The sequence below is a fragment of the Patella vulgata genome, chromosome 7, assembly GCF_932274485.2.
Source record: "Patella vulgata chromosome 7, xgPatVulg1.2, whole genome shotgun sequence".
Lineage (NCBI taxonomy): Eukaryota > Metazoa > Mollusca > Gastropoda > Patellidae > Patella > Patella vulgata.
In genome coordinates, this window is record NC_065885.2 from 6,219,274 (window position 1) to 6,246,805 (window position 27,532).

The 27,532-nt window shown below is 35.8% G+C and overlaps 2 protein-coding genes across 2 annotated transcripts; one reads left to right on the forward strand and one right to left on the reverse strand.

Annotated features, from left to right (window-relative positions):
- Window positions 1-200: 200 nt before the first annotated feature.
- Window positions 201-12,672, reverse strand: LOC126826997 (phosphatidylinositol N-acetylglucosaminyltransferase subunit A). The gene is made up of 11 exons (XM_056102220.1): window positions 12,370-12,672; window positions 11,873-11,915; window positions 9,696-9,855; window positions 8,777-8,899; window positions 7,686-7,861; window positions 5,374-5,489; window positions 3,522-3,629; window positions 2,951-3,057; window positions 2,196-2,278; window positions 769-820; window positions 201-206 (listed from the first exon to the last, which is right to left on the reverse strand). The coding sequence occupies exons 2-11, from the start codon at window positions 11,902-11,904 to the stop codon at window positions 201-203; spliced, it is 963 nt and encodes a 320-aa protein (XP_055958195.1). The 5' UTR covers window positions 11,905-11,915; window positions 12,370-12,672.
- A 102-nt stretch (window positions 12,673-12,774) lies between these two features.
- LOC126827004 (ankyrin repeat domain-containing protein 49) lies at window positions 12,775-26,939 on the forward strand. The gene is made up of 4 exons (XM_050556167.2): window positions 12,775-12,975; window positions 15,442-15,541; window positions 15,983-16,143; window positions 18,414-26,939. The coding sequence occupies exons 1-4, from the start codon at window positions 12,889-12,891 to the stop codon at window positions 18,750-18,752; spliced, it is 687 nt and encodes a 228-aa protein (XP_050412124.1). The 5' UTR covers window positions 12,775-12,888; the 3' UTR covers window positions 18,753-26,939.
- Window positions 26,940-27,532: the final 593 nt, after the last annotated feature.

Sequence of the window (27,532 nt, forward strand, 5' to 3'; positions counted from 1 at the left end):
TATAAAGATATATATTTACGTTTTAACTCTTTGTTTAAAGTTTTTGGTAGTTTTATCGGAGATCTTGTTGTAGACGGTTTCTGTTCTCTTCGCCACATTTTGCCACGTATAAAGTTGACTTATTCTTTTATGAATTATATCTGGCTGTATAATGTTGACTCCATCTTTTATTTCTTTTATTGATTCTTCTAAGGCTTCTACTAATGCTATACAAAAATAAAATGAAATGAAATGGGGTTTAATGTCAAACTGTTCTGCGCCGAACAATAATATTGTTACACCAGGGACTGGTTACCGAACACTACACATATTGTTGTTTTTCTTGGCGGCAACACGTCTCGATACAGTCAAGAACTCTATCAATATTACATGAAACTTGGTATGCTTGTTTGTTGGATGTTTTTAGCAGGTTACACACAGTTGCGTGCACCTCACGCCAAAAACTTGCCATAACAGACCGTTTCATTGGCTAATCCCTCACATCATCCAGAATCCTAGTGTAGTAAAGACAAGTAAAACAAAATTTTGAACTATAAAAACGAAACGAAATAGGATCTGTGTTTTAATCAGATTGTTTATGTATATTTACTATAAGTGAATTTAAAAGAGAAGGGGTTATTTTTTTCGACATGGTAAATAATTTTACGTACCATTTACACTAGGGTCTGCTAGTCTAATTAAATCTGGTGGTAAAACTTCTGGTACACCACCGACGTTTGTACTAACTACCTTTAACCTATAGAAATATGAACCACTAGCATTAATTACCTTTAACCTATATAAATATAAACCACCAGCATTAGTACTAACTACTTTTAACCTATAGAAATATAAACCACCAACATTAATTACCTTTATTAAACCTATAGAAATATAAACCACCAACATTAGTACTAATTACCTGTAATCTATAGAAATATAAACCACCAGCATTAGTACTAATTACCTTTAACCTATAGAAATATGAACCACTAGCATTAACTACCTTTAATCTATAGAAATATAAACCTCCAACATAGTAGAGAGAGAGAGAGAGAGAGAGAAATGGGGTTAAATGTCCGCTCGACACAAACTAGGTCATTTCGGGACCGACACATGGTTCAATTTTATTTCAATAATTCGCTTGCGCGTAGGGGTCTTTAGCAGTGGGAGGACCCAGAGAAAACCCACAAGGTTGGACAGGCGACCCTACTCCTTGCCACGTACAACCGGGGAATCGAAACCATGGCGGTTGACTCAATGACAGACCTTATGATACAGCGTGCATGTGCTAACCATTAGGCCATTCAGGCCCCATCAACATAGTACTTAACTACTTTTAATCTAAAAGTCAAATCTATCTTTAGGTTGTTTAATGTCCGCTTCCTCATAACACAGAAAAATAAACAACTCATCACATCAATACAGGATGCAGACCACCAGTTACCTCCCTATATCGAATTCCAACTGCCAAGGGATCTTTTACGAGCACATCAATATGTACACGGGAGCTCGGTTTTTCGTCCCATAAAAACAACTAGACAGCTGTCCTTGTCAGGCCCTCCGTCCTGCAACACTGACAAGGGGAAACCACGCCGGAAAATCGGGATGAACTTTCTCAGCCAATACAGGGATCGAACACCCGACCTCCAGGCTAGCGAGCCAGCGTCTTACCCACTTAGCCACGTGATCCCCCCGATACCCACGAATGTAGTTCCTGTTATATACAGTCACAGAACCCTCTACATTTTCTGTCTGTTTGCATTGTATTTTCTTGACTTCTTGGTCTAGAATCGAATAAAAGGGTTTGAATTGAAATCGTCTGATAGAATTTGGCAAATACTGATGACTTAGTGGTGGTATGTTTAATCAATTCAAGAGTTTGGTGACATTGATATGTACAGCAGACAGTTGCATATTTACTAGCACCTGTTCAGTCCAACACAAATTTGGGAAAAAGTTAGAGAAAGGCAAAGAGACATTATTTGTAAATAGGAAAATCTTTGGTGGTCTGCATCCTGTATCATTGCTGAATACAATGGGTGGTCTCCCTTGACACAGCAAATTTATATCAAGAAGAACTTGTTAATTAAATTAGAAACATAAGACAATAGACATCCTTCAAACATTGAAAGGTTAACTATTATTAAAATATATACAAGATGTAGGTGTAATTAAATAAGATGATACCAGGTACAGATTGAAAAAAAACTTACCCACAACAAGCAGCTTCCACAATAGCTATACAGAATGCTTCTGTTAATGATGTATTTAATAATATATCTCCTTGTACTAACACCTGACATAGAAAACAGTACTTAACACCACTAGAAGGTTACAGTCTAATATTATATACAATACAGTCTAACACTGTACACACTACAGTCTAATACTGTACACACTACAGTCTTAACACTGTACGGAATACTTTCTTATTGATTTATTCTCAGTCAGTAATTAAATTATTTATGGTAAGAATTGATAGTCAGATTACTAATCACTTTCAGATTATTATTTTATTTGCTGTTGATCATATGATAAATATAATATTTTTTATATAAAAATAAGTTTTCAGGTTGCATTAAGATAACCTTATTACCTACCCATGGTAAATAAATGTTAATTTTTTATAAATTGTTGAAAAGCCCAAAGGTTTTGGGTTTCATTAGATGACCTAATTAACATCAGGGAATGTATCTTGAAAAGAAATAAGAATATAGAGAGAGAGAGAAATGGGGTTTAACGTCCACTCAATACAAACTAGGTTATTTCGGGACTAACACATGGTTGAATTTTATTTCAATAATTCACTTGCACATAGGGGTCTTTAGCAGTGGAAGGAAACCGGAGGACCCGGAGAAAACCCACGAGGTTGGACAGGCGACCCTAAGGTACAAAGGTTTCAGGTTTCATTAGATGACCTTATTAACATGAGGGAATGTATGTTGAAAAGAATTAAAATATAACCTACATCTCTAACTTGACTGTGTTCTAGAGCACCTTGTAACTGGACTCGATCATGGAGTTGATATTGTTCTCTTACCTCCTCTAAAATTAATTCTTTAGGCCCTGATCCTCCTGTTCAAATAAAAACATAAAATAACACACTCAAACTAAAGACAAAACACCTTATGCTGGAAATAATTAGAGAAAAACGCCTGCTGAAAATCTCACGCTGTTATTATACATATAAGGCAACATTATCACTACAGTTTTCATGTATCTTAATATTTTCTCATTCTTACTCAATGCTGAATCCGCGTCTCAAACACGACTGGTTCTTCTTTCAAGTTTCTTAGCAAACATTTGTCTTCGATATCATCCTCGTTGGAAGCGGTTACTAACCTCCGCTAACCAACGAACAAAGCCTCGATGTATAGAACATAGTCAAGCTAAGATTCTTTCAAGTTTTTTAGCAAACTTAGTTTCGATATCACCCTTGTTGGAAGCAGATATTAACCTCTGCTAACCAACGAACAAAACCACAATGTATAGGACACAGTCAAGCTAAGATTTTACAGCCGCTGTGAATGAATACCTACCTATCAAAAATTGCACATCTGGGTATTTTTGGGTTATTTTTGGAATAATACCAGCTAATAAGTCTATACCTTTCCTGTACACTAACCGACTCACTAAAACAATTGTTACTGAAAAATACAAAATATCAAAAAAAATAATCTATGAATACAAATATCTTTTAACTTAAACTAGGTCAAATTGGGACTAACATATGATACAGTTTTATTTAAATAATTCGCAGGTGCGAATTACTGAAAAATACAAAATATCAAAAAAAATAATGAATGAATACAAATATCTTTTAACTTAAACTAGGTCAAATTGGGACTAACATATGATACAGTTTTATTTAAATAATTCGCAGGTGCGTAGCCTGTAGGGGTCTTCATGTAAGTGGGTCATAACCACGCCACTTGAATCAATTATAGACCTTATGATCTTAAGCGTACATGTTAGATGACCACCCAAATCAAAAATTACTATGACTTCAACATAGCTCACCACATGGCGTATGTCTGTCAGGATTAGTATGTTAAACCCCATTTTATTTCCGGATTAGTATTTACACTAACTATAACAAAATTTACTTAAACTTTGTGTCCGTTGACTAGAATTAGTGTTGGCACTAACCATAACAATCTTTACTTTTACTGTGTGTCCGTTGACTAAAATTAGTATTTGACACTTATCATAACAAACTTTACTTTTACTTTGTGTCTGTTGTCTAGAATTAGTATTTAGACTAACAATAACAAACTTTATTTATACTTTGGAGTCTGTTGTCTAGAATTAGTATTTACACTATAACTATAACACACTCTAACACATTATAACTAGAACACACTCTAACACATTATAACTATAACCCACTATAACACATTATAACTATAACCTACTATAACACATTATAACTATAACCCACTATAACACATTATAACTATAACCTACTATAACACATTATAACTATAACACACTTTAACTACAGTGCACTCTGTCACATCCGACATCGTATGGGGACGTTACAATATGTCGGATTACGCAGAGTGTCGGAATACCTATTTTTCTCAAAACCGGAAATATTGTAACCTCGAAAACCGGAAGTATTATTATAATGTAGCTTCGAATATAGAACTTTGAATCACCAGAATGTTATTCCCTTTAAAAATGATAAACCTTTCTGTGCATTCAAAATTTTATGACATTATTTTTTATTTCATTTAACATGCGTAGGCATTTTGAATAGGTCAAGTCTGTCGTTAATTTATCTTCTTCACCGTCTTCAGTTGATGCACTCTTGTCTTTGCCTTCACGTGTTTATTGATAATGGGCGTACTCGATTGAACGAAATCGAGTGAATATTTTTACGACTGTGAATTCGGGGGAAAATTTGTGGATATTCTTGAGTATTTGTCACAACTGTCGTAAAAGAGATTAAAATTATCAAAGTTATCAACACGGTAGCGAGTTTTAATCTCACAGATAATTGATTGGTGATTGCTTGTTAATCTTTTGTGGCTTCACACCCATCCAGTTTTAATCTCACGGATAATTGATCGGTAAGTGTTTGCTTCACACCCACCAATTGAAGGCCGGATTATACGGTGTCGATTCAATGGAAATCGTATGACGGGACGGCTGATTGATGTCGTAATCCGGAATGTACAGAGGTCAAATTACCCAGAGATTTTTGGGCTGAAGTAATAAGGAAATAAATCGGGACATGAAAATGGTGTCAGATGTAACAGAGTGCCGGAGTGATCAGAGGTCGGATGTGACAGAGTGCACTGTATAACGATGAAAAACTTTACTTTTACTTTGTGTCCGTTTTCTAGAATTAGTATTTACACTAACTATAACAATAAAAAAGTTTACTTTTATTTGGATTACGTTGACTAGGATCTGGTGTAAACATGGTAGCATCAACAGCATTTGGTATCACCGAAACATTGTCTGGTTTAATCTGTGCACGTAAAACGGTATTCTCCTTACTTAAATATACAATAAAAAAAAAAAATATACAAAGACCAGAAGCTACAAATTATATAATTAAATCAATTATCATTAATTTTAAAGGGGGATAACTAACTAGAGAGAGAGAAAGAGGGAGAGAGAGATGGGGGTGTTTAACGTCCACTTAACACAAACTAGGTCATTTTGGGACTAACAGATTGTTCAATTTTATTTCAATAATTCACTCGTGCGAAGGGAGGAAACTTGAGGACCCGGAGAAAATCCTGACCCTACTCCTTGTCACGTAAAAGCAGGAAATCAAAACTACGCCACTTGACTCAATGACAGTCAATGATTTCATGTGCATGTGTTAAACCACCCAACCACCCATTAAGAGAATATCTAACAAGACTTCAATAGTACATCTTGCTCCTGGCCCCAAGTTCACAAAACATTCTCAGACTTAAGTTAAGAATTTACTCAAAATTGTTTGCTTTATTTTAACTAAAATTTAGAGGTTTATAAAACTTTTGTTGTTTTAAGGTATCAAATACATCAATAAGAAACTATGTGCAAAGTTTTGTGTTTCTGGATCAAAGATATTTCTCATAAACAGTGATTGAAATTTGAGTAAATTCTTAACTTAATTCTGAGAATGCTTTATGAACTTAGGGCCTGGTCTATATAGTAAGAGGCAGCCATGGTGGCTAGTTGGGTAAGACGCTGGCTCGCTAGCCTGGAGGTCGGGTGTTCGATCCCTGCATTGGCCGAGAAAGTTCATCTGGATTTTCCGACGTGGTTTCCCCTTGTCAGTGATGCAGGACGGAGGGCCTTACAAGGACAGCTGTCTAGTCCTTCGGATGAGACGAAAAACCGAGGTCCTGTGTATACATTGGAATGCACGTAAAAGATCCCTTGGCAGTTGGAATTCGATATAAGAGCAGACGATAGTGCTGCTGCCCGGGCAAAATTTCCCTCATAGCACACTTTATGGCATATGCCTGTCTTCATAAGCCCAGTATAGGAGCAGAACAGTAGGACGTTAAACCCCATTTTATATTCTGGCTATAATATTTAGAAAATAAATAATGAAAACAAAATATGCTGAAATTTCACTCAAATTGCTCCACTCTCAACCGAAATATCAGCCCCTCTATTTTAGGTTAGTCTCGGTCATCATAACTAACAGAGGTACGTATGATAACAAACAATGTCTCGATTATCCATTTCTACGGTAACTGCATCCACCAGAAAACAGATTTGAATCCAGTAAATATCGCTGGCATCCGATGGCATCGAAAGTTGATTATGGTTTGGATAAGTTAATTAATGTCTAATTAATAATTTAGTTAACATTTCAGGCTTAAAGAAAGACCTGAAATAGGCAGATTTAGATCTTGCAATATGTATGTTTAATCTTCTAGGATTACAGGCTATAAGTGGCATCAGATGTTCTAGATGGAGTAAGTAACTGAATGGATAATGAACTACTGAGAATCTTATATATATATATATAGAGAGAGAGAGAGAAATGGGGTTAAGTGTCCACTCGACACAAACTAGGTCATTTCGGGACTAACATATGGTTTAATTTTATTTCAATAATTTGCTTGCGCGTAGGGGTCTTTAGCATTGGGAGGAAACCGGAGGACCCGGAGAAAACCCACGAGGTTGGACAGGCGACCCTACTCCTTGCCATGTACAACCGGGGATTCGAAACCACGCCAGTTGACTCAATGACAGGCCGCATGATACAGCACGCACGTGCTAACCATTCAGCCATCCAACCCCCCTAATCTCCTAGGATTACAGGCTATAAATGGCATCAGATGTTCTAGATTGAGTAAGTAACTGAATGGATAATGAACTACTGAAATGAAATGAAATGAGGTTTAACGTCCTACTGTTCTGCTCCTATACTGGACTAATGAAGACGGGCATACGCCATACAGTGTGCTATGAGGGATATTTTGCCCGGGCAGCGCCACTGTCGCCTACTCTTATATCGAATTCCAACTGCCAGGGGATCTTTTACGTGCATTCCAATATACACACGGGACCTCGGTTTTTCGTCTCATCCGACGGACTAGACAGCTGTCCTTATCAGGCCCTCCGACCTGCATCACGGACAAGGGGAAACCACGGCGGAAAATCTGGATGAACTTTCTCGGCCACTTAGCCACGTGATCCCCCTAATAAACTACTGAGAATCTTGTATATATATATACATGTACCTTGTATGAGAAACACAGATAACGTGGGTACAATCACCCAAAGAGAAACGTAGAATCTCATTGGTCACAATAGAACTTGCATCTGCAAATCCAAATAAGGAATGATCTGTAAAGACTGTAGGTATCCCCATTGTTCTAGCATGTAGCATTCCTTCATGGGCTAATGTGGAAAAAGACTGAAACAGAGGAGTAAATTGTAAGTTATTAAATATAGCTAATATCTGGATCGATCAGGTGCTTATTAACTACCTTTCACCTTCATTCAGAACAAAGTAATTTGATTGAAATTTTCAATATTCATTGTATTATTATCTACCTTTAAACTATTAAAGATGGGTTCCCGCGTACAAAATGGGTGATTTAATGGTATATAAACTAATTAATTTGTCATAATTATGCTTCAAATCCTTCTTAAACATTGTAATTGTGAAGGAATGCCCTGCTATTAAAATTCGATCAAACCAGGTCATGTTTACGTCACGTCTTGGGAGTCAGAGGAGAATTCATTGCATACATAAGACGATGTTGTCTTTAATCGCTTACTATTTATTACAAATATCGAATCCTAATTAAATTCTTGGATTATCCACTACCCGCGTCTTTTTCCGTCATTTTTATCTCAGAAAGTATTGTACGTCTTCATAAAGTTTATCAACTTGTTCATCAAGCGCTCAATGTTCGCTTGTGACCTTTGACATCATGCGTGCAGAAGTTTCTAATCGTTGGGCTGTTGATTTGGGGAACCCTTACATTTTTGTCCTGTATACGCTCCATGAGTGTTTTTCGGGGAATCCAGTATTTTTCTAGAAAGATTGGATATTTCTACTTTCCATATATACCAAAATTGCCATACTTTTATTGGAAATAACCACCCGATAAATACTTTTCTGGGAACCCATCTTTAAGTGTCTGAAATGTTTTTCAATTCAAATATCAAATCTAACACAATGCTCAGTGACTCAATCTTGGTGCTGGCCAAGCAAGTTACAGAATGATTGTGTCTAATAATATCTGATCAAAACCAAAACTGAGAGAAAGTCTGTATACATAATATCTATAATGATATCTAATACTAATACCAATTAACTTACCGAATGTCCGTGTACAATGGTGATTTCTTCCCTAATATATATATTTCGTAACAATGGAAACGTAACATACATAGTGGGTAAAATACACTGATTATAAAATGGTGGAAACGGTAAATAATAAACCTGAAATAAAATTAACATTGAAGAGAAGTTAATTCCATTTGAATCTAGTCTCTATCATCTAGAAAAATATTCTACAAATATTAGTCTGGATGCGTTGTCAACAATTGAGAATAATAGGTCATTGGTTAGATTATCCAGTCTTTTACATTATCACGAAATTTTAACTAAAGATAAAATCCAAATTTTAGTAGACACTTCAATTTTGATTGGCTAAGCAATAAAACCAATCTAATATTATCTAATCAAATTACTAAAATTTGGATTTTATCATAGTTAAAATTTGGTGAAACAGGTCCCTGGAGTTTTCTTTAAACATACATTATGCAAGAGCTAAATGTGGCTATTGCAGGTCTTTCTTTAGGCCTGAAATTTTATCTAAACTATTAATTAGACATTAATTAACTTATCCAGACCATAATCAACTCTCGATACTATCGTTACCCTATGATATTTACTGGATTTGAATACATTTGTGATGGACAATTTAACGTGAAAATGGATAACCAAGACTTTATTTATTATAATACCAACGTTAGTAATGATGACAGAGACTAGCCTAAAATTGAATGGCTAATATCGCGGTTCAGAGTGAAGCAATTTGACTGACAGTTTCAGCATATTTTGTTTTCATTATCTATTTTCTAAATATCATTATCAGCTCTTTATCTAATCATGCCTTATGCCCCTTTAAACTAAATGTTAAATAATCAATTACAGTACATTTAAGAATAAGCAAGGAAGAATTAAGATATATGTCTACCCCTCCCCCCCACCCCCCAAAAAATGTTTTAATTACCTTTAAGCCATTGGATAAATAACGAATACCTCTTCTTTTTTTGCCGTACATATGAGTTACAACAATAACTTTATGACCCAGGTCTAGCAGACACTGTGATAATTGATATATATGGCTTTCAACACCACCCATATTCGGAAAAAAGAAATCAGATATCATACTGAAATAAATAAAAAAAACAGGTCATTGATATGAAATGGTGGATATGTAACAGTATGTATTTGTTGATATGGAAATGAAATGAAATGAAATGGGGTTTAACGTCCTACTGTTCTGATCCGACTGGGCTAATGAAGACAGGCATACATCAACGGCCTACCCTAACGTCGTTTGCCCATGACCTCAGTTTTTTTGCCCAAATAACTATATGATATTCATTGGCTAGCTCTTGTCCTGGTCCACTGACACGGAGAAACCACTTTGGAAAACTTTAAGGAACTTTGTTGGCAAACACCTGGATTTAACAAGAGTACTCTTGGTTAGCGAGCCAGTGTCTTACATGCTGAGACACCTTGCTCCTTTTAATGGTTAGCACGTTCGTACTGTATCATAAGGGAGAGAGAGAGAAATGGGGTTTAACGTCCACTCGACACAAACTAGGTCATTTCGGGACTAACATATGGTTTAATTTTATTTCAATAATTCGCTTGCGCGTAGGGGTCTTTAGCAGTGGGAAGAAAAAGGAGAATCAGAAGAAAACCCACGAGGTTGGACAGACGACCCTACTCCTTGTCACGTACAACCAGGGATTCGAAACCACACCAGTCGACTCAATGACAGACTTTATGATACAGCACGCGCACGCTAACCATTCAGCCATCCAACCCCCCTGTATCATAAGGTCTGTCATTGAGTCAACTGGTGTGGTTTTGATTCCCGGGTTGTACATGACAAGGAATAGGGTCGCCTGTCCAACCTCGTGGGTTTTCACAGAGTCCTTCGGTTTCCTCCCACTGCTAAAGACCATATGTTAGTCTCGAAATGACCTATTTTGTGTCGAGTGGATGTTAAACCCCATTTCTCTCTCTCTCTCCTTGCGGCTCCTTGCCAAAAGAATAAAGCCCTTCTTCTTTCTCCAGTCATCAGTTTATCCATGTAGGAGTTACAATCAGGGTTCTCTCTTCACCATTTTGACAGCTGTTCAATTTTTGACGTATTTTGTTTCCTTTGAATTAACATGACAATTTCAAAGATTTTGTCAACTTTTTAAAATTATCTCAATTTCAAAATTTATCTTTATTTGTTTCTACAGGTAAAAACTATAATTTTACCTGTATTTACTGTGATTTAAAGTTAAATTCTATGAAATCAAAATTTAATGACATGTAAACAGGTAAGTTTTCCCCTTCGGTCTACATGTATTTCACTGCCAGTCAGTCAGGAGTGGTAGTCCTAAACTACCACAAATGGTAGAAGCTGTCAAGATCGGCAAATACGACATTAAATGGAATTGCTACAGTGTGCTATGATTAGGGCTGCAACAATTCACAACTACCTCGATTCGGTTCGATTGTCGATTTTAACCATTCGATTCGATCATTTTCGATTCGATTATCAGCTACAATAACCAGTAATTTTTCCTGTATATAATTCATTAAAAACAATAAAAACACAAGACTATGTTTGATTTCGTTTTTAGTTTTAGAGTTAGACTGCAGGTCTTTCATTTTTTTTCATATGGTAAGGTGTACGTTGTTTTTATTTGAAATTTAATTTGCAATTGAACCGAATCGAAATTTGAACGTTGTAGATCGTGGATCGAACCGAGACGGCTAGTGACGGTTATCGGTGCACCGAACTGAATCGTTGCAGCTCTAGCTATGATGAGGGAAATTTTGCCTGGACAGCGACGCTATGGCCTACTCTTATACATATACATGTATCGACTTACTATTGTCAAGGGCTCTTTTATATTTGCGCCAACATGTACACTAGACCTCTGCAGCATATATAACTTAAAAATTAAACCAGGGCCCTTATTCACGAAAACTTAAACTAAGTTACAACCGAAATTTTAAGAAATACTGCAACTTCATTGGATATATGCAAATTGATTTTACTGGTCAGCCAATCAAATTGCAGTATTTCTTAAAATTTCGATTGTATCTTAGTTTAAGTTTTCGTGAATAATGGCCCAGATTTTATCTGAATAGCCTTATTATATATTTTCAACTCACCATATTGAATGTTTCTTTTTGGACGTCTTCATAATGGTCGATCCTAGTAAAATATAATAAGCTCAATAAATGTAGATACTTTAACCAACCATGGAAACAAAAGATAGAAATATTGTTTTAATTACTGGTACCCTTGAAACTGTACTTTACTTTATCTTATTCATTTTTTCTTTTAATGTTTAGATTATACTGACCAACACAGCTAGAGTGGTCCTGTCATTCCCAGCTTGTATGTGACAAGGAGTAGGCTAGCGTCGCACAAATTTTGAGAGGATGTTCAGGGGAACTAGCCATGACCGCACACCAAATATCAGACGAATCAATCTATCACTTTTCATTTTACTGACCTTTTAGGTTCTACCGAGAGATATGTTTATCTGTTCGACACCATTTTATTTGGCCGCCTGTCCAACCTCGCGGGTTTTCTCCGGGTCCTCCGTTTCCTCCCACTTATCTTTTTTAGTTTAATAGGATAATCAAAAAATCGTAATATTTACCCCTCCGTAGCCTGTCATCTAAAAGAAGAGGCTTATAACTAAATATCAGAAACAGGAAAAATTATTTAGTGTAGGCCAAATCTAGAAGACTTGTAATGAAGATAATAAAAACTTTTCAGGAACATTAGCCGATTAGGCAGCTGGTAAAGTACGGTATTAGAAATTCGATATTCAGGCTCCCAAAGAGGATTTATTGAATGATTTAATTAAATTAACAATTAGAAAAAAATAATATTTACAAATTAATTTAACATATAAATGTTTGAATAATTGCCGAAATAATATTATACTAAAATAGAATAAACAGCCGATAATATTTGTATTCGTGGATAATGTAATAATATTCTAACTTCATCAAAAACCGGAACTTGGACCTTATGTGGTTTCACACAGGCACATTGAAGAGCGCGGGGCACATCCGGTTATTGTTTTGATCGTAAAGAAAGGGTTGAACATTGTGCCATTCTGGAATATATTTTTCTCCGTGGTTGAATAAAGCCTCAAGTTTTCCAGACTAATATGTCTGAAGGTGAAAAATGTGGTCTTGCAATGAATGGTGGTGATATCCCACCCCCAAATCTTGCGCTGGATGGCGATATTTTACAGGTAATTTTTCTACGCTATTATTTTATCATGAGATCAGATTTCTGCTCGATGAATAGAATACATGTATTTCTCGTAACTAATAACATAGATGTATGGCTAAGCCACTTTCACTTTCAACCAGTAAATAGAATTATATGATTGATTTTAGATAAGAATATAATGGTGGTGGGGGGGGGGGCACCACATTCCCTTGGCTGCTCGATCAAGATCAAATATGATGCAGACGGAGGGAATAATCGACATGAAGATGGAGTAGTCTTTGCTAAACAGAGGTACAATTTACAAACAGACTTACATGCAACAAATCGACTCTCTTTCTTCTAAATTTAGACACCCCCCCCCCCCTGATAATAAAGTACCAACTGGTATTGAAAATAATTATTGACAATCTAATATAGCCTACATGTAGGCACAGGGGATACCTGACAACTCATCCCAAGTTAGAAGACAACTCATCCAAAAATAAAAGACAACTCATCCCAACTTTAAAAAAATACACTCATCCCAAAATACATGTAGTTTTGTTTAATACATGGGTCAAGATATAAGACCACTCAGACCAAGTTATGAAGATCACAATTAAATACCACAACAAATATTGTATTTTATTTATCATTTTTATTTATTAGATTAATCAGTAATATAAGAATTTATTACATCAACAATTTATAAAGATAATAATATTAAATTATTATTTGTTACGTCAACAATTTATTAAATAATATATTTTATTACCTCAACAGTTTATTAAATTGTTCCTTAATACATCAACAATTTTATTAAATAATACATTTTATATATGTATAAAAATATAAAAAATACGTCCAGGTAAAAAATTCTCCACTTTACTTCATTCTGACATACATTAAATCATATAAGCTAGCTGTCTGTCTTCTATGGGTGTCTTCAGATATTAATAATGTAATGTATATATATTAAAATAGATGGGTTTTTTTTCTTCACTTTCTTATTAAGTTTTTACTTCAGTCAGTTCGTCATTTTGTCGGTCCATGGATTGCTCCACATCTTTTTAATAACTATATAGGTGTCAGCCATCCTTTCTGCGTACATCCATCTTGAAAAACACCTCCGGAATATAGTTGTTGCTTAAAACTCTTCATTGAGCTGGAAAATAATGTTTACATTATTTAATTATTATGAATATCAAGGATATTATCAGTTAAACATACATTATGCAAGAGCTAAATCTGTCTATAGCAGGTCTTTCTTTAAGCCTGGAATGTTATCCAAATTATTAGATACACATTAATTAACTTATCCAGACCATAATCAACTCTCGATATCATCGCTAGCCTGCGATATTTACTGGATTAGGATCCAATTTGCTACTCAACTTTCATTCATGATTAAATCATGAAATGGATAATTAAGACTATGTTTTTTATTGTACCGACTTTAGTAATGATGATCGAGGTTGGGCCTAAAATTCAATCGCTAAATTCTTGGTCCAGAGTGGATCAGTTTGCCTAAAATTTTCAGCAAATTCCCTTTACATTATGTAGTTTTTAACTATTACAGTGAGAACTGCCAGCTCTTTATCTAATCTCCCATAATGTATCTTTAAATGATGATTAAACTGATGTTGGGATGAGTTATCTTTGGGATGAGTTGTCTGTATACCGACACGGACACTGTAAAAAAAAAATAGCATACATGTACATGTAGTTTCCACTGTATTCCTTAAAAATAACAGTCCTATCATTGTGTATAGGCTACAATCAATTTGGAATGTATGACAGATCTCAGATCTTTGGCAACAAGAACCTAATAGTAAGTGCAGAAGGACAACACTACATAAAACAAAAACTTATAAGACAAACCTGCGGACAAGATAAACTACATGTACACAGACATTACAAGAAATAAACAACAGATATTGAATCAAGTGAACAGATCTGGGGCCCAGCCTTAACCCGTTAAGCGTGACGTTTTTAAAACGTTAACTACCCCTTATTGTGTAATTAATTTGACGAAGTGACGAAGAACTATGTACTATGTTCTAAGAATAGGTTGGGGAAAATACCTCCAATGCGATATATTACGCCCTACACACAGTGAGTGGCAGTTGTCCAGGACGTAATATAACATCCTACACATGCTGCGATCGTGGGATTCCCCCAAGTGACGAACTATGTTCTAAGAATAGGTTGGGGAAAATACCTCCAAGGTGTTATATTACGCCCTACACCCAGTGAGTGGTAGTTATCCAGGACACATACACTTAACGGGTTAAGCGTCCACTGCACTGTAATATGACCATATAGTGATCAAATCACATCCTTGTGAAAATTTATGAAAGGGGGAAGATCTCTAAGGGACTTGTGCTGACATTCCATATTTGATCTGTTATTAATGCGTTATTGAAACACTCCCATGGTCATGTCCCATCTCCGACCCACTCCTGATGAAAAATAAGTATTATTTGGTTTTGTTCATTCTTTACAGCAAATATTACAAGCAAAAACTGGGGCACCAAACAAATTTCAGAGTTTCTGGGAAATGGATGAAGAAGACATTGATGAATTTACAGAGGATGAAATTGAAAGTATGTTTTTTTGTTTTTTGGCTTCTAGATTTAAAGTTGATCATTAAAACATTATTTATAGTTTAGAGCAGAAAAATTAACTTTTAATATCTCGTCCAATCAGTTTCAGATTCTGACATCTTCATACAGATAAAAAAAATATAATCGAAATGTAGAAAATTAAAAATTATAATTAAAGAATCTGAAAATCATTTGAGTGATTTTGACTCCCTTGCCATGTAAAATATTGTCCTGTCCAACCTCGTGGGTTTTCTCTGGGTCCTCTGGTTCCTCCAACTGCTAAAGACCCCTAGGCGTGAGCGAATTATTGAAATAAAATTAAACCATATGTTAGTCCCGAAATGACCTAGTTTGTGTCGGCCATTCCCCCATTTATGAAGCTTTTCTGGTTATCTTTAAAACACATTTTGATTTACATTTATTATTTTATTTTTTCTTCAGATGAACCAAAGAAAAGAATATTATGGGCTGCTGAAAATAATAAATTAGAGATTGTTGGATGTTTGTTGATAGAGGACCCAGGATTGGTTAATTCTTGTGATAATGATCATTATACCCCATTACATAGAGCTGCTTATAATGGTCACGAAGAAATGGTTAAAGTTAGTACATATTTATTCATTTGTTACATAGTAAATGAAATGGGGTTTAACGTCCTACTGTTCTGCTCCTAAACTGGGCTAATGAAGATGGGCATATGCCATACAGTGTGCTATGGGGGAAATTTCGCCCGGGCAGCGGTGCTACAGCCTACTCTTATATCGAATTCCAACTTCCAAGGGATCTTTTACGTGCACGCCAATGTTTACACGGGACCTCGGTTTTTCGTCCCCTCCGAACGACTAGACAGCTGTCCTTGTCAGGCCCTCCATCCTGCATCACTGACAAGGGGAAACCACACTGAAAAATCTGGATGAACTTTCCCGGCCATTGCAGGGATCGAACCCCCGACCTCCAGGCTAGCGAGCCAGCGTCTTACCCACTTAACCACGTGATCCCCTTGTTACATAGTATCAAAGGATCTAATGATAAAGATGACAGTGGATATGACGTCTTTATTTTAACAATACAGGGGGGTTGGATGGCTGAATGGTTAGCACACGCCGCTGTATCATACGGTCTGTCATTGAGTCAACTCGCTGGGTTTCGATTCCCCAATTGTACGTGACAAGGAGTAGAGTCGCCTGTCCAACCTTGTAGGTTTTCTCCGGGTTTCTCCCACGGCTAAAGACCCCTACGCGCAAGCGAATTATTGAAATAAAATTGAACCATGTGTTAGTCCCGAAATGACCTAGTTTGTGTCGAGTGGACGTTTAACCCCATTTCTCTCTCTCTCTCTCTCTCTCTCTCTCTGTTTTCAACAATACAGGAACAAACATTAAAAGTTATTACATCTATAAATAGTATAATTCTAACAAACAATACATCACACAGGAAGATAACATCATAACAAATTGAAGTCATCGTCCTGTCCTGTACAGCGGTCTGCGTAACAGTCTCGTGATAAACTTGTCTCTCAGTAAGCTTGCCTGAGTTATGGTTCTACCTGAGATCATTTATACCGATCAAGGTGTTATCAACAACCTTATTAGTAATTAACAACCATTCACAAGTTATATATATTAGAAGCCTTTATTTAACGGACATAGATGTGTGATAAATCTGACTATACCATTGTCTTACACATTCTACAATATTTTAAAGGACTGGAAATGATGATTTTGTACAGGGAGGTGGGTGATCTAGTGGTTTTAACGCTTGCTTGTGAAAACATTAAGTACGTCATTGTCTGTCCAATCTCAAGGGTTTTCTCTGGGTCTGGCAGTTTCCTCCCACTGCTAAAGAACCCTACGCTGAAGCGAATTATTGAAATAGGATTTAACCATATGTTAATCTCGAAATGACCTAGTTTGTGTCGAGTGGACGTTAAACCCCGTTTCTCTCTCTCTCCGTACATGAAAAAATTTCAGGCACTAATGAACTAGCAGCTGACTACCATTCATTTATAAAAAATATTAGAACAGTTGAGGAAATAAGTTTTTTTTATTTGTCACACCTGGAAATACAACACCTCTAATAGGTGAGGAAATGAGGGTTTTAGTTGTCACACCTGGAAATACAACACCTCTAACAGGGGAGGAAATGAGTGTTTTAGTTGTCACAGCTGGAAATACAACACCTCTAACAGACATTGTCCTGCACAAATTCAGGCTTTGTCAAGGACAACCCTGCTGTCATTGTGCCAAGCAGAGATTTAAAAATATAAAAAGACATCTATCTGTGACTAGTGATCGTTTGTTATTTACTCTGTAACTATTGGCAACAGCACATTTAACCCTTTAGAATTATTTTTGCTTATGTAGGCTCCTTTATAAATCATGCTATATTATCATATCAGTATTATTTGAAAGCGTTTTATTTGTCAGAGCTTAAACTGTCAAAATGTTGAAACAGTGAGAGAAATAAAGGGGGTTTATCGTCCACTCGACACAAACTAGGTCATTTCGGGATTAACATATGATTCAATATTATTTCAATAATTTGCTTGTGCGTAGGGGTCTTTAGCAGTAGGAGGAAACGGACAGACCCAGAGAAAATCTGTTTAACCACTAGCCCCCCCCCCCCCCCCTCTGCCCAATGCATATTACAACAAGTTATTTCGAATTATTGCCATTGTGGGGCGTTGGATGGCTGAATGGTTAGAACGTGTGCACTGTATCATGAGATCTGTCGTTGTCCGGTTTCGCGGAAGCGAATTATTGAACTAAAATTGAACCATGTGTTAGTCCCGAAATGACCTAGTTTGTGTCATTTCTCTCTCTCTCTTTATTGCCATTTTATTAATCTCTTGGATTTGATTCTTGTATTACAGCTGTTGTTGTCTAAAGGTGCTAATGTTAAAGCTGAAACAGAAGATGGCTGGCATCCATTACACAGTGCATGTCGTTGGAACAGCACAAGCTGCGCAGAAATTCTTCTTCAGAATGGAGCAGATATCAATGCTGTCACCCACGGTGGTTTGACCCCCTTACATCTTGCTGCATCGCAACCCGAGAATCGAGAAACTATCGAAATGCTGCTCTCACAACCGTCCATTGATACGACCATTCGCAGCAAAATAGGAGAAACGGCCCGGGAGATTTGTTCCAGAGCCAGCGACCTACATAAGTTGTTTGAAGTCGCTGATAAAAATATCAACGAAATCAATTAAAAAGGTTGTGAGACGGATGATGATTTGTCTTTTATAAGATTATATTAGAGTAGTTATTTTAAATATATTGAGGTAGATTTACAGCCCATTATTCTATTAAATTCTTTCGATGTAAAGCCAAGCTTACATGTATGTCGCCCTTGCAACGATTAAGAACTATATTTAACTGGCATATCTTCGACTGTAGAAAAACTTTTCAGTCGGAACTAGTCTCAGCCAGTTTGACTTTGTTTTTGCTCTACTTTTGAGTCTCGTTGCGGACATTTTTACTCAGTCTCAAGTGCCATGAATTCATCTATGGCCATCAACTTTTAGCACAGGTCGAGCTCGCCAATAGGAACTGGTTTTAAAAGACACATGATAGTACTACAAAATGGGAAAACCCCTATTTTGTTTTTAGTCGACAATACTGGTCAACCTTCTTGCTGGCGTCTTGATCCCAGTTACAGTCCCAATTAATCAGTTTTATCAGCGTCGACCTATCTATGATCGTCAGCGACATAAGCTTGATGTTTTTACTTATGTGTATTTCCGAAATAAGCACAGCGTAAAAGCTAAAATTCCACAAGTTTTATTTTAAGGCTTGAAGTTAATTTTATTTGTGTTGCTCACTTTGATCAACATTCCTCTATCTTTATTTCAAACTTTAGATTTTATCAATCATTTCAAACATTAGATGTTATCAATCATTTCAAACATTAGATTCTATCAGTCATATCATCTAGGATAATAAAGCACCTGTCACATACAATGTCAGGTAATAAAACACCTGTCACAGACAATGTCAGGTAATAAAACACCTGTCACAGACAATGTCAGGTAATAAAACACCTGTCACAGACAATGTCAGGTAATAAAACACCTTGTCAAAGACAATGTCAGGTAATAAAACACCTGTCATAGACAATGTCGGGTAATAAAACACCTGTCATAGACAATGTCGGGTAATAAAACACCTGTCACAGACAATGTCAGGTAATAAAACACCTGTCACAGACAATGTCAGGTAATAAAACACCTGTCACAGACAATGTCAGGCAAAAGTTTAGGTTTTGTCCGGCACACTCTCTATGACGTCAGTAATTTTTAATCTGGCATCAGTTTATATTTTGTCAATTTTTTTTATTGATATGTTCATCCACATGCCTGGCACCGAATTCAAAAACTCAGATAATAGTTCATTAGTACCTGATATTATGTCAGGTACAGATAAATTATTATTTTCAGGCCTGGTGATAATTATTTAACCACACCTGTAATTAATGAACATACCTGTAATTAATTAACCCGCCTGTAGGTTAGATTAAAAGTTTCAGGTGTTTTATTCTACCATGTCTAATTCTGGGGGAAAACATTAAAAGAAATAAACCTTGATGTTTTTTTGCCATTTTATTGTAAAATGAAATGCGTTGTGATGACAGTTATAGAAATATTTCCAGCTGTATACACCTCTCTTATTTTACTGATAGATGTGTATACAGCCCTGAGCTAATGTTATGTTGGTTTATACAGCCCTGATCTATTGTTATGGTGGTGTATACAGCCTTGAGCTATAGTGATGGTGGTGTATACAGCCCTGAGCTATAGTGATGGTGGTGTATACAGCCCTGAGCTATAGTGACGTTGGTGTATACAGCCCTGAGCTACATGTATAGTGATGTTGGTGTATACAGCCCTGAGTTAAAGTAAAATTGGTTTATACAAATTACCATATGAAATGACTATGTACATATCTATATATATTTTATGTTTTGTTTGAGTGTTTTTGTGTGTTTTAGTTTTTAGTTATATCTATATATAAATTAACTCAGTCACTATTTTTAATTATCTTTATTTTCAAATTGTAGTGATACTTAAATTATTTAAGTACGAGAAAAAACTTTCCTACGACTTTTTCAGTCTATAATTTTCCTTACATATAAATATGGATCATGCACCAGGCATGATACATGAATCTCTAGAAATTCAGGTTTTATTTTTATTGTACGATAATTGTATATTGACAGTATTTAACAACATGTTGTATATCACACATTCAACTTCTTAGTATCGATGGATGACGTCAGGATATCATTTTGAACTATAGACAGTATAGTATACTGTGTATATCAGACATTCAACTCATTATTAATTTACAACTAGAGTCTTAGTTCATATTTTATCATAGTACATCCCACGTGTGGATCGAGGGATCTTGTTCAATTCACAAAAGGCTGATTGTCAGTTTTATTCTTACTGACTTCCACTGTATCTTGGGGGATAAATCTATTTGATAAGGTCAGCTCGCTGAGGTGTAAATAAGGCTAGGGCACGTGATTGTTGGCGAGATTGTAGGTTAGGGTAAGCATTGGGGCCAAGTCCAGGGTTAGGGTTGGAATTAGCGCTAGCCCTATTTTGGGTGTCTATAACGGCCATTAATTTTGATTGGTCAATAACTGTGAAGCAATTTCGGACTTACGCTGAATGACATAGTTGATAATTGAGGCTACAATATGGCTGGATAACAGAGTCACTAATTTGAAGATCGTGTGATAACGACGACGTGTCCATGGATCATAAAATGGCAAATGTATGATTAAAGAACGTAGCATGTTTTTACCGTGGGCGGTTCGACAGAATGTACGTTATCGGACTTATATACCCTCTGTGTTCGATACCTGAATTGGCCGAGAAAGTTCATCTGGATTTTCCGGCATGATTTCCCCTTGTCAGTTTGTGGTGCAGGCCTGACAAGGACAGCTGTCTCATCGTTCAGATAGGACGAAAAACAAAGCCGTGTATACATTGGCGGGCATGTAAAAGATCCCTTGGCAGTTGGAATTCGATATAAAAGTAGGCCATAGTGCCGCTACCCGATCAAAATTTCCCTCATAGCACACTGTTTGGCGTATGCCTGTCTTCATTAGCCCAGTCGGAGCAAAACAGTAGGATGTTAAACCACATTTCATTTCATTTTGTATACCCTTTGTACGTAACTTGAGATTTGATTAACTATCGGTGAAATTGATGGGCTAGATAACTTAACCTGTCAGTCAATTTACACATCATAAAATTTGAATATAAAGGAATTTAACCTTAGTTTTATGTGGAAAAACATTGAAAACTTAATTTATAAATTAAAAGAGATTAATACAATTGAACAAAATGTCTTATATATCTTCTGAAATAGGTGAAAATTTGATCAAAATGTGAGTCCTGCACTGTAGAAATGCACCCCAGTACAAACACTTACAAACACTCCTTGCTATAAACACTCCTTGCTATAAACACTCCTTGTTACAAACACTCCTTATATAGACATGGGACCCATTTTAACAACATTATTTTCTAGTCATTTGTGTTATAGTTTGACATCTCCTTCATTCAGATCACCTGTAATATTTTATTTGTGTTTAATTTGCAATTTGTATGATATCAATTAATGAGCTAATGTTTTTATTTTCTATAAAAGTTTTATTCAGGAGAAAACATAGTAATACATTCCATAGGAAATATTTCATTAAGCAATATATGCTGGGTTTGTTTCATATTAGCCATGCAATTATTATCATGCATATTAGCTAAGTTTGTTGCATTTAGCTAAGCTTGTTACATTTAGCTAAGCCTTTTACATTTAGCTAAGCTGGTTAAATTTAAATTAGCTTGTTAAATTTAGCTGAGCTTGTTATTATAATCATGCAATTAGCTAAGCTGGTTAAATTTAGCTAAGCTGGTTAAATTTAGCCGAGCTTGTCAAATTTAGCTAAGCTTGTTAAATTTAGCTAAGTTTGTTAAGATTATCTTGAATATCATCATGCATATTTGATCTTGTTTCGATATGAAAGAAATGTCAATCTAACTTTATTCTGTAAATTAATTGTAATATTTCTAATCTTATGCAAATGTTTTTTTAGACATGTTTTAATCCGGTAGCAAATAGGATTAAGTTTTTAAAATGTGGCCGTCATATTTACCTGGCAATGAAATCGATCCACTGGATAACTTACCTGTTAATTAATTAACATCCAATTAGAATTAGAATTTCAAAGAATTTAACCTTAAAACACTATGAATATAGTTTTATTTTCTTAATTCAACAATCTGATTAAAACACAGATCCTATTTCGTTTCGTTTTTTATAGTTCAAAATTTCGTTTTACTTGTCTTTACTACACTAAGAGTTGTTATATAACCCGCATTCTGGATGATGTAAGGGATTAGCCAAAGAAAAACGATCTGTTATGGCGAGATTTTGGGGTGAGGTGCACGGAACTGGGGGTAACCATCTAGAAACATCAATGCTGAATGGTTAATCAATTGTCTGATGTCATAGGGTCAAAAGCCGCTCGTATGACCGCTGAAGCGACCTTCCACTACAACCGGTCAGATCTTCATGTAGTAGAGGCCATTGAAAGTATAAAAAACGAAACGGAATATAGATCTGTATTTTAACCAGATTGATAATTAAATGTTAAATAATGAATTTGAATACATTTAAGCATGGATTAAGCATCAAAAAAATTAGATATTGTATGAAAAAGACAACTTTAATTGCTGGACCATGAATTTCTAGTTTTTCAGTAGATTTCTTGTGTAATATAGTTTTTGTATTGTTTTTTTTTTTTATCAAATTATGGCCAACAATATTCTGATAATTAAAATCAATTATCTTCTGTATTTGTCCTATTAGCACCGAACTACTGTTCCTTGGTCGTCCTAAACCGTCTGTCAACTGGCGTGGTTTCGAATCTCAAGTTGTACGTGACAAGGAGTAGGGTCGCCTGTCCAACCTTGAGGGTTTTCTCTGGGTCCTCCGGTTTCCTCCCACTGCTAAAGACCCCTACGCACAAGTGAATTATTGAAATAAAATTAAACCATATGTTTGTCCCGAAATGACGTAGTTTGTGTTGAGTGGACTTTAAACCCCATTTCTCTCTCTCTCTGTCTCCCCTAAACCGTCTGTGTTAGAGAGAGAGAGAGAGAGAGCGAGAGCTAAGGTCCTCTCCACGACCACGCAGGGTGTTGGGATGGCCGAATGGTTAGCACATGGGTGTTGAATCATGAGGTGGGTTAGGATAAGTCGAATTTGTAGTTTTGTCAACTCGACACTAAACGACGAGCAAATGGCTTTTACATGTCAGTATTACTTTACTATATATTGGATTGTAATCACTATTGTTATTGTGTATTTACTGTGTATTAGATCTTGATCAACAATTAGTCTCTGATTCAACTTTTCATGAATAAGATACCGTAGTTGAGCCATTGTAAGGACCATCCTTCCAGATAAACCACTGTTTATTGATAAAGTGGTTGTGCCATTGTAAGGTCCGTCCTTCCAGATAAACCACTGTTTGTTAATATTGTAGTTGTGCCATTGTAAGGACCATCCTTTCAGACTAACCACAGTTTAATAATATGGTAGTTGTGCCATTGTAAGGACCATCCTTTCAGGCTAACCACAGTTTATTAAAAAGGTAGTTGTGCCATTGTAAGGACCATCCTTTCAGGCTAACCACACAGTTTATTAATAAAGTAGTAGTGTCATTGTAAGGCCTGTCCTTCCAGATAAACCACTGTTTATCAATAAGATTGTTGTGCGATGGTAAGGACCATTCTTTCAGATAAATCTTTATCTATGAATAATGTAGTTGTGTCATTGTAAGGTCCGTCCTTTCAGACTAACCATAGTTTATTAATGAATAAAGTAGTTGTGCCATTGTAAGGATCCTCCTATCAGATAAACCACAGTTTATTAATAAGGTAGTTGTTCCATTGTAAGGATCCTCCTATTAGATAATTCTTTATTTGTGAATAATGTAGTTGTGTCATTGAAAGGCCTATCGTTTCAGATAAACCACAGTTTATTAATAAGGTAGTTGTGCCATAGTATCCTTCCATCTGTCTATGAATAATGTAGAGGTGCCATTGTAAGGCCCATCCTTCTAGATAAATCACTGTTTAATAATAATCCCTGTCTGTCCATATATGTACATCTTGTTACATTATGACCTTTAACCCTGGCTGAAGTGTTCCTTAAACTTGTGATGTTATAAAAGTATTTTTTTTGTAATATTTATAATGAAATGCCAAGTACTTTCTGAAAGTGGTTTTATTTTTTTCTGATAAATGTCTCATTTATACCCACCATGTTTATAGATACAGTGGACGAAGTGCCAAATACTTTTTGTTGTCTATTACTTATAGATTAGTTGAACCAGGAACTGGATCCATGCGCTACTCTTCTTCTCCTTCTTCATGGTAGCGACACGCTTCCAAAAAACATTGGCTGAGAAAGTTCATCAGGATTTTCTGACGTGGTTTCCCCTTGTCAGTGGTGCAGGATAGAGTTTGACAAGACAGCTGTCTAGTCATTTGGATGGGACGAAAAACTGAGGTCCTGTGTACACATTGACTTGCGCATAAAGGATCCCGTAGCAGTTGAAATTTGATATAAGAGTAGGTCGTAGTTTAGCTGTCCGGGCAAAATTTCCCTCAAAGCACACCGTATGGAGCATGCCCGTCTTCATTAGCCCAGTGGGAGCAGAACAGTGGGATGATAAACCACATTTCATTTTATTTCTTCAAAAAACGCCTAAAGCTCCGCTAATTCAAGTACAATAAACATAATATTTGGCGTGCTTGTTCTTTGGACAATTGCGCTACGATTTGCGGTCCCTATTTCAAGATTGCAGCGATGGCGTCAGTTCCTGGTCCATATAATACTGTCATATTTGTTTGAGTTACTACTATTATTATCAAAATGTTTTTATGTTGTATACGAACATGTTTATTAGATCTTATTTTGTAGATAAATGTTGTATAAATGATAAGATACATATCTAGGCTACTAGAAACATATCTATATTTCATCAACTAACGGTGTCCGTAGTAGATTTCCTTCCAGTCTGATATGATATTCAGATGGCTACATAAGAGCTATTGCAAGATTTTTTGTTGACTTCACGTGTTATATAAATTATTATTTAGCCATTTATTAACATTACAAACCCATGATCGACTCTCTAGACAATCGGATGGCCGAGATATTAAATGGATTATAACTACCGTGCTATTTAATAATTTAATGTTTAAATGTATAATCAAGACTTTGTTTATTATCGTAGCCATGGTACTTGACAATCAAGAACATCTTGTTAAAACTTCAAACACTTTTAACTTTGCTCAGACTAAAATAATTTGACTGAAAATCTCAATATATTCTTTTTTCATAATCGATTTTCAAACTATTATAGCAAGAACGGTCAGATCTTTATCTAAATCTTACACAATGCTGAATGCATCTTTAAGCTCTGACAAGTTGGATATTGGCTGAAAAATTCGGGATAGGGACCGGCAGCCATAACAATAATTTAAAACAATTTCATCCACATCATGAAATAATGACCATGAATAGAAGTATTGACAAACTCATTATGCATCTTTAAAGTTACAATTTCATATTTTTAAGTTATATTTTTAAAATGTATTAAAATAAAGCCCTAAAATAGATGGTATCTATAAACAGTCCTACCTTGTTAAAGAATAATCCTATTAATCCTATAATTCACTATTGCCAGTTGAGAAATTGGCAAAAGTATCATTGTCAACTTCAAATTCAAACGTTTGAAGATAGCTATTCCTTGGTGGGGAATAGGAAAACAAGGGAGGTAATTGTGTTATTATTTCCGATGTGAAGATTTTTAAGTGTGAGAAAGATAACCTATGATCATATAAAGAGAGTTGACAGCCTATTGAGGAAAAGACATAGAAATAATTATGTTTTGACTTTCTTAGAAAATATGAAATTGTAACTTTAACATCATTCATTGTTGTCATTGTTAAGTTTATAGAATCGGCTCACCTGTTAGTTATTCACCAAGTCCGAACTTTTTTTCTTTTTCTTTGTAAAAAGGTCTATTTTTATGTCATAAAAGTAGAAAAGTATAGTCTTGCTCAACCAGTTTCTAATTGGTGAAACAACAACAGGGTTAAGGTATTAATTTAGTCTGGTTGAACAAGACTATGGTAATAGAAAAGGCCGAACTTTTGCCAGAAATACTATTTTTTCACCGATGATTTTGACTTGACAGTGTATGACGACGATTGCTTATATAATTTATATTTGACACATAACCTTTTTACAGCTTAAAAATATTATAAACAAATGTTTTGCATGTATTTTAATAAAACTTTACCACAGCTTAATCTCATTCGTTTATTTTTGTCCAGGGGGTTGGATGGCTTAGTGGTTAGTACGTGCGCGCTGTATCATAAAGTCTGTCATTGAGTCGACTGGCGTGGTTTCGAATCCCTGGTTGTACGTGACAAGGAGTAGGGTCGCCTGCCCAACCTCGTGGGTTTTCTCCAGGTCCCCCGGTTTCCTCCCACTGCTAAAGACCCCTATTGACCCCTAAACAATTATTGAAATAAAAATAAAACCATATGTTAGTCCCGAAATGACCTAGTTTGTGTTGAGTGGACGTTAAACCCCATTTCTCTCTCTCTCTCTGTCGAAGAAGAAGAAGAGCTAGAATGTTCAAACTTGGTGTAGTTGTTTATTAGGTCAATTCCTTGATGGAGTTTGAAGATGAGCATTTTTTTTATTGTAGATTAACTGTGGACTGTACAATCTGATTAAAATACAGATCTATATTTCGTTTCGTTTTTACTTTCAATGGCCTCACTTGTAGTGGAAGGTCGCACAAGCAGCTTTTGACCCTACGACATCAGACATTGATCAATCAGTGTTGATGTTTCTAGTGGGTTACCCACAGTCCTGCACCACTGTCATGGGGAAC